General features: G+C 42.0%; 2 protein-coding genes across 3 annotated transcripts; one reads left to right on the top strand and one right to left on the bottom strand.

Moving 5' to 3' along the window:
* Positions 1–4: 4 nt before the first annotated feature.
* Positions 5–3,578, bottom strand: olah (oleoyl-ACP hydrolase). Its single transcript, XM_086015388.1, has 6 exons — positions 2,488–3,578; positions 1,808–1,946; positions 1,611–1,710; positions 1,192–1,361; positions 1,016–1,098; positions 5–740 (listed from the first exon to the last, which is right to left on the bottom strand). Exons 1-6 carry the CDS (start codon positions 2,615–2,617, stop codon positions 598–600), a joined length of 765 nt encoding a protein of 254 aa, XP_085871514.1. The 5' UTR covers positions 2,618–3,578; the 3' UTR covers positions 5–597.
* Positions 3,313–13,866, top strand: ago3b (argonaute RISC catalytic component 3b). 2 transcript variants are annotated; one of them, XM_086015387.1, is made up of 20 exons: positions 3,313–3,477; positions 3,663–3,915; positions 5,477–5,648; positions 5,720–5,840; positions 6,214–6,422; positions 6,503–6,639; positions 7,072–7,206; positions 7,296–7,383; positions 7,476–7,623; positions 7,716–7,835; positions 7,904–8,026; positions 9,095–9,228; positions 9,319–9,503; positions 9,623–9,782; positions 9,981–10,071; positions 10,147–10,341; positions 10,423–10,557; positions 11,060–11,161; positions 11,468–11,667; positions 11,779–13,866. In XM_086015387.1, exons 2-20 carry the CDS (start codon positions 3,897–3,899, stop codon positions 11,885–11,887), a joined length of 2,583 nt encoding a protein of 860 aa, XP_085871513.1. In that variant the 5' UTR covers positions 3,313–3,477; positions 3,663–3,896; the 3' UTR covers positions 11,888–13,866. The 2 variants fall into 2 exon arrangements, with proteins under 2 accessions (XP_085871513.1, XP_085871512.1); XM_086015386.1 differs by having other exon boundaries at positions 7,904–8,047.
* The last annotated feature ends 215 nt before the right edge of the window (positions 13,867–14,081 follow it).

Here is a 14,081-nt window from a genome sequence, read left to right as displayed (position 1 = left end):
TGTGTGGCTTTTCAAGTTTTTTTTAATTTTTCTCTTTGAGGGAGAAAGCAACCCAAACACTTTTTTTTTTTTCAAGAATACATTCCCAGCAGGCCCACTAGTCTAAACACGGCATTCTGATTAATATTGTATTTGTGGAACATGAGTTGAGCAGCAAAATCCACCCGTTTTTAGCCATCTCTGGGGGCGGCCATTTTGTCACTTCCGTCGACTGAAAATGACATCACAATTGCTCACCTGTTTTCTGAAGCTGAGCTGTGATTGGTTGTTACCCGAGCCCTGGCTAAAAACGGGTGGATTAACTCTTATTCCACAAACGCAATATTTATCAGAATGGCTTGTTTCAACTAGTAGGCTTGCATAGAACATATTCCTGAAAAAAAATATGTTTGGGTTGACTTCCGCTTTAATACAATTATATCATCATGCATATGTTTGTACAGTCGTGTGGGCGGTTTTCTAAAAGAGAAGAAATATATATCTTACTTTTGTCAGTTACAAGTTATTTTAGCGATGACTGAGGCAGTGTTGTCATTACCAGAGGGATACCAACATTTGTATTACATATACAGTCCATACAGACATACATGTACTTCTTCACAAATAGTCCATTCCTGACGTTTCTAGATGCTTTGTAATGTAGTCTAATATTATTCTTTCATTTGCAGGATCCTTAAGGTAGAAATGAGACCCGTCAAGCATCCTGATGATGAAATCTCCTGTTGTGATGTCTTTCCATGCTATTGACAAAAAATGCAATTAGATAAATTCAAAGTGACAACCGCAAATACAGAAAGCCTGCATACCGTAATTACATAGCTTGGGTTCAGAAGACTAGATTTAATGGTAAATTGAGATTGTTTAAATACCTGAAATGTCTGTCCGAATTAGCATTTTGAAGCAATGTTAGCTTTTTTTAATACTTGGTGTAAAGAAAGATGTAACCAAATCCCAACACCCATGCAGGCTGTAACCACTACTGTTTTATTCCTATATTAATCATCAGAGCACTGACCTTGTAAATCATGAGGAATATCATCCTTTCCATCCAAGCATGTGACCGGGCAGGAGAGGAATGGACTTGATGGCTTGTTACACCTAAAGCAAATCAAAATGCAGTTGTTATAAGCAGACAGCAGCATATTCATTTTTGATTTGAGTTGTTTTCAGTAACAAGAGTTGTGAACCCACTTATAATTCTCAACAACATGGAGGTCAGCCTTAAGCGAAGGAAGGAACAGTTGCAGAACTTCTGGGTTGGCCAGGAGCTCAGGCGGAGTTCCTCCGATCGAAATCAGCCACTTGAGAAAGTCATCATCTGATAAGTCACTTCTCTTTGGGGCGTGGATGCGAGTCTCAGACTATAAAGATACAATGACGAGACAAAACGATTTGACATCCAGTTCTAAATATTAAACAGTAAAGAACAATACCACAAAATGAATTTCTTCGGAATGAAATCCAAATCCAATCAATATTTTGTTTGTGATACTCATTTTAATCCCTCAAGGGGAAATTCAACTTACATTCGGCTCTATTTTTAACAATATGAACAAAGTAAGAACAAAAACGTATGCTGTAAAACGTAATTTGATCTGACCGCCCCTTACATAAGGTGCAGATGCACCAGACAGGAAAATGTGAACTGGTTCAATGTTGTGGAGTTTCTTCAGTGCATCTGCAACAGCATAGCTTGTATAAGCACCAAAACTAAGACAAATCAGAAAGGTAAACAACATGGCATAAGTTCTGTATAATTTTACTAGATACTGTAAGAAGAAACATGTATGTTGTCTCGCTCTCGTACCTGTGGCCAAAGAGAGCAAATGGCTTTTCTTTCAGCATTGGCAATAACAAATGAACAACCTCATCCACAACCTGCTGCATGTTCTCAAAGAAAGGCTCTTTGGCACGACTTTCCCGTCCAGGAAGTTTGACAGCAAACACTGAAAGTAAAGGAATACTATGATTTAGGCAGAGGTACCTGATGTACTTCTTACTTTCTAGAATGGGTCTCGCACATTACTAAAATACAGTAGTTAAAAAAATTCACAATGCCTGTCCTGCATAAATAAAGATAATTTAGTCACAAAGGCAAATTTACATCTTTGTACGGATTGCTTTGTTTTGGTTCCGAAAATACATATTATTCTGCTGCTGCTCAGTACAGGGGCAAATCGATTGGTTGTTTGTAAAATACAGTATATATAAGAGAGCGTGCAATTGCTTTGTATATATTAACATAAACAGATAGATTGATTTGAGTGTGTACATAAATCAAAGGTAACTTGGTCCTCGGACCCTTCGACTTTATGAGGCCCTTGGATGATAAGGTTTGCACACCCTGATTGACAACATAAAAGAGAGAAATGAATCCTAAGACTATACCGCAAGACACTTGCAAAATCACACAGGGAATTATTATGCAAAACAATAGATCAATTATTTCTATATAGAACACTGACAATGTTGATATTATATGGCTACCTTCTATAGCGCTGTTCAGGACGTTCCCCCAGCGTGCATAATGTATGGAGCCACCACCTGCCCAAGGGAAGCAGATCAACCTGGCAACAGCATCTGGCCTTTTCTTGAAACAATTGATCAACTTTTCCATCCTGGATTTGCAAAAGTATGAGGACTCACAGGTATTCGTGCCTGTGTTGCCCCAGCATGAAGGAAAGCGGCTGACTCCACGATCCAAACACAATATAACAAATACAAAAGTAAAAGTAGGTTATACGGCAAAGGTCCAGCTATTACAATTCCGGGATTTTCTTCTACGATTGTGTTTTACTGCTATCGTTTTGACAGGTAGAGACATCTATGGTGTGGCGTGAGCATGTCAATACGGAATAGTCTTGCACACAAGTTGCTAAAAAGCCAATACTGTGTGGATCGATACTCATCGAGGGTGTGAAGTAGGGAGGTATAAAATTAAAGGCGATATATTTCTAAATTCAAAACACAAAAGTTGGGAGGAAGTGACGTTTATTCCTCTCGTTGGTATTTCCTGACGGGGTTCCCTAGGTGGCAACGGGAGCCTGACTTTTGTGTCAAGTCAAGCCTATACACCATATTTAAAACTCGGAAACAGTAAACTCTTATTTTGTCATTGAGGCTGAATAACCTCGTTCATAATTTTAAACGAGGACATTGATGTAAAATTACATTGGGGAAAAAATAAACATACAATTTCTTCCTCCTCTCCCAAAAGTGTTTTTCAGGAATGAGATAAAACAGTCAGTGTCTGACTGTAGTTTAAATTATTTTGAAGGACTATTTCGGAAACACAACTTGCCACTCTTTGCTAGCTTGATCGCAGGATAGACGAGTGCGCTGCCTAATATACATTCACACACTGGACTGACTCACGCGGCTGTCGAGGCAGATTTCGGGCTAGGGAAACCTTGGTATCGTCTAATATATAAAAACACCTGTCGCGCAAAATAACAAGCAGACGGCATCAAAAATTGGGTAAATATTAATTTGAGTCTTGTCTGTCGTGTTGTCACTTCGTCGTTAATGACGATGGCTAAAGCTAACTAATGTTACCGCAGTTTGTTGAGTGTTAGCGGCTAACACTCAGTCAGCCATATCGAGCCAACTCCGCTTGTGATCGACGCAAACTTGTTGAGAATATTGTCATTCTTTCCTTTCAGATTGACCCGGAAGAAATTCCAAAGAGGTAAGCGGGGATATTTGGATGACTCGAGCTTACTTTGGGGAAAGCAGCGAAGAGAACTACCGGCCAAGTGAACCCTCCTCCCCAGCGGCCCGGTTCCACATCAGCTGGGGCAACCGGGAGGCAGCGTTTGGACCTTCCGTGAAAGACGTTCTCTGAGCAGGGAGGGTTGATCTCTGGGTGCCGGGTCATCCGGGGAGAGAACTCATGAATGGAAAGCGGAACAACAGGTGGGTTGTCTTGCGTGGTCGTCGATCGCAGCTATTATCGCATAATTACAATTAATTACAGGGGGTTTCCAGCATATAAAATGTTCATGAGGCCACCTCCAGCTCTAAAAGCACTAACAGTGACATCACTAAAATTGTTCTTTAAAAAAAATAATAAATAAACATTTGAATTGCAGTTGCACTAGTGGGGCTTTAGAAAACAGGTGGATCTATTAATGTCACTCCTAAACATTTGACGGATTTTCTCTGCTAATATGTCAAACATGTAAATATTGCTTCCTTTGGAACCAAGTACTTTTAGTTTCGCAGTGGAGAAAACGAGCGTTATAACTTAGGTTTTTGTTTTTTTAGGAAGTGAAGTTGAAATGTGAAATAAAGCTTTAACTTTTCAAGGTGGGGTGGTGAGAAGTGTCTTAGGAGAAATAAAATGGAAAGCACAACAAAATACATGTACATATTTCACAGCAGGTTTTCGGCTGTTTTCCGGTGTCTATTGTATATTGTGTTTTGTGTTAATTTATTGCTTTCACTTGTTGTATTATTGCTAAATTGTTGTTGTATGTAAAGTGCTTTGTTACAGCTGTAGCTGTTGTGAAATGCGCTGTATAAATAAAATTGTAAAGTGAAAAAAAAAACTGATTTATCATGCCATATCGTCAGCCTCTTAAAATAATGGCCTAAATCATATTTTGACTAATATATACGTATCCTTGAGCATCTCCTCAGGATACTGGCCACCTCTGTTAAAATCGGCTACATACTCTGTTAAACACATTATTCAATTCTATCCATGAAATAAAGTAGTAAATATAATATAGGTATTTAGTTAAGTTATGCGTATTTGGTTCATTATTTTTGTGTGGAAAAAATGACTCAGCTCATTCTTTTTAGGAAGGTGATGATCTGGATGTTATAGTTTTTATCATATAGTTTGTATCATTTAAAGAAATCAGAGGTATGACGTGATGTATGACTCAATAGCCAGTGCTTGTCTCTCAGCTTTCACACAACCGTAGCCAACAAGCTACAAGTGTTTATTTAATCTGTGTGAGTAAATGAACGCGTGAAAGAGAGAGCCTAAACCAGTTTTTCGGCACTCTTAGGCTGTCGAAGGCAGGTGTTGTGAACCCGTCAGGTGGGCCTGAGAGCCTGACTTCACTTTGACAGCTGTGTGTGTGTTCCTTTTCAGCTACTGCCATAGTAACCCAAACTATTGAATAGTGGTCAGTTAACTGCTTCCTGCTTTAATTACACACCGACTGAGCATGTCAGGTCATTAGTCAGTTTACGTTGTTGCCAAGGGGCACAATTTGTGAGTCGCAGCTTTGTGTGTTATTGATGTTTGCAACAGTTCTGGACTGACCTATATTGGTTTTGCTCATACATCAAGGGAAGCTTTTGCGGACTACATGAAATGACTTGACCGACCAGAAGAAGAAAAAAAAAAAAAAGTCACTCTTGGCATGGTTGAGAAGTAGCCACATGAAGGGCGTCAATGTGGGAGCATAAGAGCAAAAAAAATATTTTTTTTCCTAGCTCTCTTGTCTGTATTGTGTTGCAGGAGCCGCTAGTGCCCAAGCCCTTTTTTCATTGCCACAGCGCCCCGGCTATGGCACCGTCGGGAAGCCCATCAAGCTTCTCGCCAACTGTTTCCAGGTTGATATCCCCAAGATCGATGTCTACCTCTACGAGGTCGACATCAAACCTGACAAATGTCCCCGTCGGGTCAACAGGTATAGCAGAGGAGCCATTCTCGCGCTTAATCCCTGATCCTTCAATCCATAACTCTGTTTGGTTTCCACAGAGAGGTGGTGGACTCCATGGTTAAGCATTTCAAGGTGACCATCTTTGGTGACCATCTTCCAGTTTATGATGGGAAGAGAAGCCTCTACACAGCAAACCCACTTCCTGTGGCCACTGGTGGGGTAAGAGTAGTCATTCATATTCATGTTGTGGTTCTGACCGACACGTCGACAACTGCAGAGTGAAGGCGTTGTCCCTTGACTTAGGCTGGCTGAGAAAAAAATATCTTATAGCACAAACAGACCATAAATAAGATGTTAAAAGGAACACACTATAATTTAGAAACAATTGTTCATATTTGCCTGTATTAACTCATTCACTGCCATTGACGTATTTATTTGTCTTTTCACAGTCCAGACATTCAATCCCAGGAACTCATTCATATTTTTTTCAAAAATGTTTTCAAACGTTAGGGTAAAAGAGGGTCTGAAAATATCTCGCAGTGAATGAGTTGTGAATTGTCAAAGGCATACCATAAAAAGACTTCTTTCTCAGGTTGATTTGGACGTCACCCTCCCAGGCGAAGGTGGCAAGGACCGCCCATTTAAAGTCAGCGTGAGGTTTGTATCATTGGTCAGCTGGCATCTGCTGCACGAGGTTCTAATGGGACGCGGTGTAGCCGAACCGCTGGACCTTGAGAAACCCGTGAGCACCAACCCGGTTCACGCCGTTGATGTCGTTCTTCGTCACCTGCCCTCCATGAAGTAAGGCCTCCCGCCTGGAAATGTGCACGGACATGTTTTTACCACTTCCGGTCCTGTTTTTAAATACTTTCTTTGGTCAGGTACACCCCCGTCGGACGATCCTTCTTCTCCTCCCCAGAGGGTTACGACCACCCGCTTGGCGGAGGAAGAGAGGTTTGGTTTGGATTTCATCAATCCGTACGGCCGGCGATGTGGAAGATGATGCTCAATATTGATGGTGAGAAAGCAGAACATTTTGAGAATGCTGTCCTTTTTTTTTTTTCCAAAATAGTTTTAACCGTTTAGGGAACTTTTAGATAACTTGTGACTGTGAAATCAAATGCTGCCTTTTGCCTCTTGGAACACAACATGGCATGGTGAGGATGTCCTGGTTTAGTCTACACGGCTTCATTTGTTGATCTTTTTTGGGTCACACACGTTTTTTTTTTGTTTTGTTTTTTAAATTCAAATATGCTTTTTTTTTTTTTTTTTTTTCCCCTTTACATGAGTATCTAATCATGGGGTCGTTTCAAGCCAAAATAGAATAATATAATTAACAATGTATATTTTGACTCTTTGTCAACCATCTGTGCAATCATTTCTTCAAATAAACACTCCTATCTGGGTTCACAGTACATTAAATAAACTATGCCCTTGTCCTTTATTTCAGTGTCAGCCACAGCTTTTTATAAAGCCCAGCCGGTCATCCAGTTCATGTGTGAGGTCCTGGACATTCACAACATTGATGAGCAGCCACGCCCACTCACCGATTCCCACAGGGTCAAATTTACCAAAGAAATCAAAGGTGCTGAACCATTCCAGTAATGCCAACCTTTTTTTTTTTTTTTTTTTTTGAAATATTCTTAACACACAATTGTCTCACTATATTTCCAGGTCTGAAAGTAGAAGTGACACACTGTGGAACCATGCGTAGAAAATATCGAGTTTGCAATGTAACACGGCGCCCCGCAAGCCTCCAAACGTATGATTTTAAATTGGAAAAAATACTCCACAAATTGTTGGAAAACTAAACCGGACGTACCTAACGAGTCATTGCATCCTTGAAATCCTCAGTTTTCCTTTGCAACTGGAGAACGGTCAGACGGTCGAACGCACAGTGGCGCAGTACTTCCGAGAGAAATACAACCTGCATCTCAAGTATCCCCACCTGCCTTGTCTGCAGGTGGGCCAAGAACAGAAACACACCTACCTGCCACTCGAGGTAACTCAAAATGAAAATTTACATGGCTTCCTCAGGTTATGCTAGGACATTTCATTGTTACAGACAGTGAAAATATGGCACACGTTTTTCAGGTATGCAATGTTGTTGCCGGTCAGCGCTGCATTAAAAAGCTGACAGACAACCAAACATCCACCATGATAAAAGCAACAGCCCGTTCTGCCCCAGACAGACAGGAGGAGATCAGCCGGCTGGTAAATATCCCCCCGTGGAAGGAAACCTTTTGCCGTTTGTTTACTTACCATCTTTTCTCTCCTCTCAGGTGCGCAGCGCTAATTATGACGCCGACCCATTTGTCCAAGAGTTCCAGTTCCACATACGTGATGAGATGGCTCAGGTGACGGGCCGCGTCCTGCCGGCCCCCATGCTGCAATATGGCGGCAGGGTGAGCGCCGAACCCTATATGGTACTTACCACACATCATTTGCATGTTTTTCTTTCAGTGCACATTGTAGACTAACAATCTGGACTACTCACCGGGAAAAAAAAAGCTTCTATTCTTTTGAGAACGCTTGATATTTTCAAAAAGCAGTTTCATATCGAGCTTTAACTTCATTAAAGCGAAAGTCAACCCAAACATATTTTTTTCAAGAATATGTTCAATGCAAGCCCACTAGTTGAAACGAGTCATTCTGATAAATATTGCGTTTGTGGAATAAGTGTTAAATCCACTCATTTTTAGCCATCTCTGGGGGCGGCCATTTTGTCTTCTGTCGCATGAAAATGACATCACAACTGCTCACAACGACCAATCACGGCTCAGATTCAGAAAACAGGTCAGCTGTGATTGGTCGTTGTGAGAAGTTGTGATGTCATTTTCAGAAGACAAAATGGCCGCCCCCAGAAATGGCTAAGAACGAGTGCATTTTGCTGCTTAATTTGTATTCCACAAACGCAAAATTAATCAGAATGCCGTGTTTAGACTAGTGGGCCTGCTGGGAATGTATTCTTGAAAAAAAAAAAAACCAATTGTTTGGGTTGTTTTCCACTTTAAAGAGGAAAAAAAAACAAAACTGAAAAGCCACACATTTGTCCAAGTGCATTTATTGTGATCCCTTTTCCGAGTGGGCCTGCTGGGAACATATTCTTAAAAAAAATATGTTTGGGTTGACATCTGCTTTAAGTTAAAATATACGTTTCCATAATTTACCTTTCACCTCCTGCAATGTCATCATCTCTTGAATTGGTGAGCTTTTGAACCGTACTTCCTGCTTATTGCCTAAATCTTGCTCTACTGCAGTGTTTCTCAACCTTCATTGAGCCAAGGCACATATTTCACATCGGGAAAAAAAAAATAGAAAAATATATTTTTGGTCAAAATAATAGACATTGGATCATTTCCCGCCGGACACCTGACGATCTCCCACGGCACACAGGTTGACAATCACTGCTCTGCTGTATGCGTCTGTGTACTTGCCACACCCAGCAGATCAACCCTGCACTGTCATTGCAGAACCGCACAGTGGCCACGCCCAGTCACGGGGTGTGGGACATGAGGGGCAAGCAGTTCCACACCGGAGTGGAGATCAAAATATGGGCCATTGCCTGTTTCGCCACCCAGAGGCAGTGTCGTGAGGAGATTCTAAAGTATGTTGGCTTGCTGCTTTTTAGCACCTCATTAATATGAACTATCTGTGGAGTAACTTTTTTTTTTTTTTTTTTTTTTTTTTTTTTTAGGAGCTTTACTGATCAGCTGCGGAAAATCTCCAAAGATGCCGGCATGCCAATTCAGGGTCAACCCTGTTTCTGTAAATATGCCCAAGGCGCTGACAGTGTGGAGCCCATGTTCAGACACCTGAAGAACACGTATCTGGGGCTGCAGCTAATCATCGTTATCCTCCCTGGAAAAACGCCCGTCTACGGTATAAAAAAATTATCTACGCTAACTGTCATAGCTCGAATGAGAAAATGACTTGTAGGCTTGCGCGGTAACAGCAATGTGGCTTTGGCCGAACGTCAACATTCCATTTGTCATGCACAGCTGAGGTGAAGCGGGTTGGAGACACCCTCCTTGGCATGGCCACGCAGTGTGTGCAGGTGAAAAACGTTGTCAAGACCTCACCACAGACATTGTCCAACCTCTGCCTCAAGATCAACGTCAAACTGGGAGGCATCAACAACATCCTGGTTCCTCACCAACGGTAAAGTCAACACGTGCAGTGCGAAGATGCATGACAGCATGTTGACATGACCGTAAGACAACTCGGAGTAATTTGATTATTTTAATAATCAGATCTGACTTGCTTAAAAGCACTTCAGGAGTGAAGGTTGTAAACAGGCCCATTGTGCAGCAGGCCAATTTGTTCCGAAGATAATTTTGTGTCGTCTCATCCGCCCAGACCCTCCGTCTTCCAGCAGCCAATCATATTCCTCGGAGCGGACGTCACTCATCCTCCAGCAGGAGATGGGAAGAAGCCGTCAATCGCAGCGGTGTGGTAACAAGTTCAACAAAATGTTTTCGCAGACACTAAAACGAAGCACAATTCAATGCGTTTCGCTCCGCAGGTTGTCGGCAGCATGGACGCCCACCCCAGCAGGTACTGCGCCACCGTGCGAGTCCAGAGGCCCAGACAGGAAGTCATTCAAGACTTGGCCTCCATGGTGCGAGAGCTCTTGATCCAGTTCTACAAATCGACACGCTACAAGCCAACAAGAATTATCTTTTACAGGGACGGGGTGTCCGAGGGCCAGTTCAGACAGGTAAACAACATGATGTATCTGTTATATGTAAGAGTGGACATCCTCATTGGAATGACTCATTGACAAATATGTTCCGTGTAGGTGCTCTATTATGAGCTTCTCGCTATCAGAGAGGCATGCATCAGTCTTGAGAAGGAATACCAGCCAGGAATTACCTACATTGTTGTACAAAAACGACATCACACACGCCTCTTCTGTGCCGATCGCAATGAGCGGGTGAGTATCCTTTTAAAAAGGGAGTCAACCCAAAGTTGTTTTTTTTTCCAGAATATGTTCTGTGCAGGCCCACTAGTTGAGACAAGGCATTCTGATTAATTGCATTTGTGGAATATGAGTAAAGCAGCAATATCCACCTTTTTTTTAACCATCTCAGGGGGCGGGGCTATTTTGTCACTTCTGTCGACTGAAAATGACATCACAGATGCTCAGGGCTCAGGTAACGACCAATCATGGCTCAGCTTCAGAAAACAGGTCAGCCGTGATTGGTCGTTACCTAAGCTAAGTAGCTGTGATGTCATTTTCAGTTGACAGAAGTGACAAAATAGCCCCGCCCCCTGAGATGGCTAAAAACGCGTGGATTAACTCTTATTCCACAAACGCAATATTGATCGAAATGCCTTGTTTCGACTAGTGGGCCTGCATAGAACATATTCTTGGAAAAAAATCTCTTTGGGTTGAGAAACTGCTGACGCCGTGGTTGATTTCTGATTTTTGACAGGTTGGAAGAAGCGGAAACATTCCCGCAGGCACGACAGTGGACACGGACATCACCCACCCTCACGAGTTTGACTTTTACCTCTGCAGTCACGCTGGAATCCAGGTAAGCTTGTCAAGACCACGCACGTTCACTGCTGAAATTCTCTCCCACGCATGACTGAATGTGAGGAAGTTTCAGTGCAAGGTGCAAGGAGATTTCAGTTAATGAAAAGCCTGCCACGAATAGGGACAATCTGCCTGTAATGGATGTCTCCCACTCACATTTTTTTTATAATTACCTATAGTAACCACAAGAGGGCAGCAAAGCACTTCATTAAGCTCCTCAACTCACATCAACATAGTTCCTTGCCAAAGCCAAGTACTTTTTTCATCTGCGGTGAACTCGTCTCTTTGTTTACGTCGGGTACAGGGCACAAGCAGGCCGTCCCACTACCACGTGCTGTGGGACGACAACTGTTTCACTGCCGACGAGTTCCAGCTCCTCACCTACCAGCTGTGCCACACGTACGTCCGCTGCACGCGCTCCGTCTCCATCCCGGCACCCGCCTACTACGCCCACCTGGTGGCCTTCCGCGCACGCTACCACCTGGTGGACAAAGAACACGACAGGTAAAGATTCATTTGTCCACTTCCAAGAAAACCTGTTACATTAAAAAAAAAAAAAAAATCAATGACGATGGACTCCATCTTTTTTTTGGTGGACTCCATTCCTGGTGGCAGTGCGGAGGGCAGCCACATCTCAGGGCAGAGTAACGGCAGGGATCCTCTGGCGCTGGCCAAGGCCGTTCAGATCCACCACGACACGCTGAGGACCATGTACTTCGCCTGAACGCGCCGAGAGAACAGATGCACGCAAGTTGAAGCCAGCCGAGCGTTTGCGTGGTACTTGCGTCTCCTCCGTTGTGCGTCAGGGTTGAGCATTCTCCTTTTGTAAAAGCTCATTAAGCGTCACAGCTCAGATTTTTACACGAGCTCGGTATGCGTTTGTACGTTGAAGACGATAGGGAAACCCAAAGCGCCTCACGATGTTCATTCGAGACCCGGTTCGGGCTAACGAGTCCTGGTTTGTCATGTTGACGGTTTTACATAATTCTCGTGTGTTTTAAACGGCAAGCTGCCTTAACGTGGACACGAGTCAGCCAGTCAGTTGAATGACACATATTGAAAGATGACTTACAGCCATCCCATGATGCCTTACTGTGAAGTGCATAATCTTAGACTGTTATTTATCTTGTAGGTCAGCTGGTGTGTGATGTAGAGTAATCACAAAAAGTTGGGGGTCTTCATGCGTTTTCGGTTCAACGTGAAAGTTCACCCTAACTTTTTGTGAGACGTGTGTTTTGTTTTCTTTTAAAAAAAAAAAAAAAAAATCCACACTTATTTGCAGAATTAGGGCAAAGATGTCTGTCGGGCTTACCTCAGGGTGTCCTTCAGTGCAATAAGGTTCCGTGATGAGCGATTAGTTTTGTTTTGTTTGTCTTCAGGAAGTTTGTTTGGGATCATGCAGCAGGATGCAAAAGTATACGGTGTGTGAAGGGATACTACTGAAGTGCCTGATGGGATTAGAGAGTGCAATGTTTGCGTGGAAATAAGGTTTGTCATAAGCATGTCGGTTTGAAACGTTCTCTTAGCCTCACAGCAGAGCCACCACAGTCACAGGAACTCAACTTTAGCTGCTGCTAGTTAAAGAATGATGTAGACTTTTCTTGAAAATGCATATTATAGACTATATATTAATACAGAGGGACTTGAAACTTATTATATATTCAACTGCACTTAAGGGTCATTTGCCTGCATTTAAAGCATCTTTAGTCATGTAAATAGTCGCCCAGTTCACATTAATGGAGTGTCCTGATGAGATGTGACCACTCATTGCGTTTACTTGAAAAACAGTCAAAAATAAGCCTTTACATCTAAAAGAGCTTGGGCTTAACTGGACATCTGTATTTTTCCTCTCACAAGTCCAAAGATTGAGGCATATTTATATTATAAGGTATTTGTGTAATAGAGTAATCCGTTTTTTGGAGGGAAGCACTGAGACCTGCAAAGTGTCATCTGTAGTGAAACATCTCCATACTCAGTCGAAGGTTTGTCCTCTGTGCCTTTTTGTGATGGTGCTGAAGCAAAAAAAAAAAAAAGCAGAAAATCAAAGATCTATCCTCTCCGTTTAATCACGACAATACTGTAAGGTGTTTTTGTACTTTGTGAGTGTGTGCCTCTGTCATATGCCAAGAACAAACAAACAAAAAAAAAATGCAGATTTGATCTGTTTTGGAGCTGACAGGACCAAATGATGTGACGGGGGAAGTGTTCAGTGGATGGGCAATGTCAATCACAATCTACATACATAAAAGTAGTTCAACACAAACCTCATGCCGCGTGTTTATTAGACGTGATTCTGTAGCCCCTCATCAGTTTACTGCCTGATTGATGTGCACATTGTTTGGAAAGCAATAATAAAACAGCCGTCAAGTATCTGTGAATCCACTTTATTTTCTCTTGATCCATTTTTGTTTTAAATTTCGTGATTTTGAGATGTTTACAGTCATAAGTCAGTCTCTCAGAAAAAAAAAAAAGTGAATACAATACCTGTCGTTGGCTGCATATCACACCTAATTGACAATGTTCCCGTTTTGCTGTTTTTCGCTAGTCGAGACTGTTTTGTCTTAACACTTGCCTGGTCCTAATTTAAGCCTTTTATTTAGTTTTCATATTTAATTTTTGTAATAAATTCATGTTAAAAACAAAAAAGTGTATTGTTTTGGTGGTGATAACTTGCTAAATGCAATTAAAATGTGCTCTTACGAATGGCCATTTCCTTGCTTGTTTCTTCAAACCTGGTTACAAGGCATTTGCATTGCACTTGCATGCTATAAATGAAACGATAACCAATTATGTGGATCGCTGTCACTGCCTTCTGGTGTGGTGCTAATAAAGTCTGATATATGACTCTCTGGCATATTTGATCGGGTTAAATGGTATAGTATCGATAAACCTACAGTTGATTTATTACTGTAATTGAA

This window comes from Filicampus tigris, chromosome 18, assembly GCF_054856515.1.
Source record: "Filicampus tigris isolate MCC_2025a chromosome 18, RoL_Ftig_1.0, whole genome shotgun sequence".
NCBI classification, from domain to species: domain Eukaryota; kingdom Metazoa; phylum Chordata; class Actinopteri; order Syngnathiformes; family Syngnathidae; genus Filicampus; species Filicampus tigris.
Note: the sequence above shows the minus strand (reverse complement) of the source record. Positions and strands in the feature narration are given on the sequence as shown.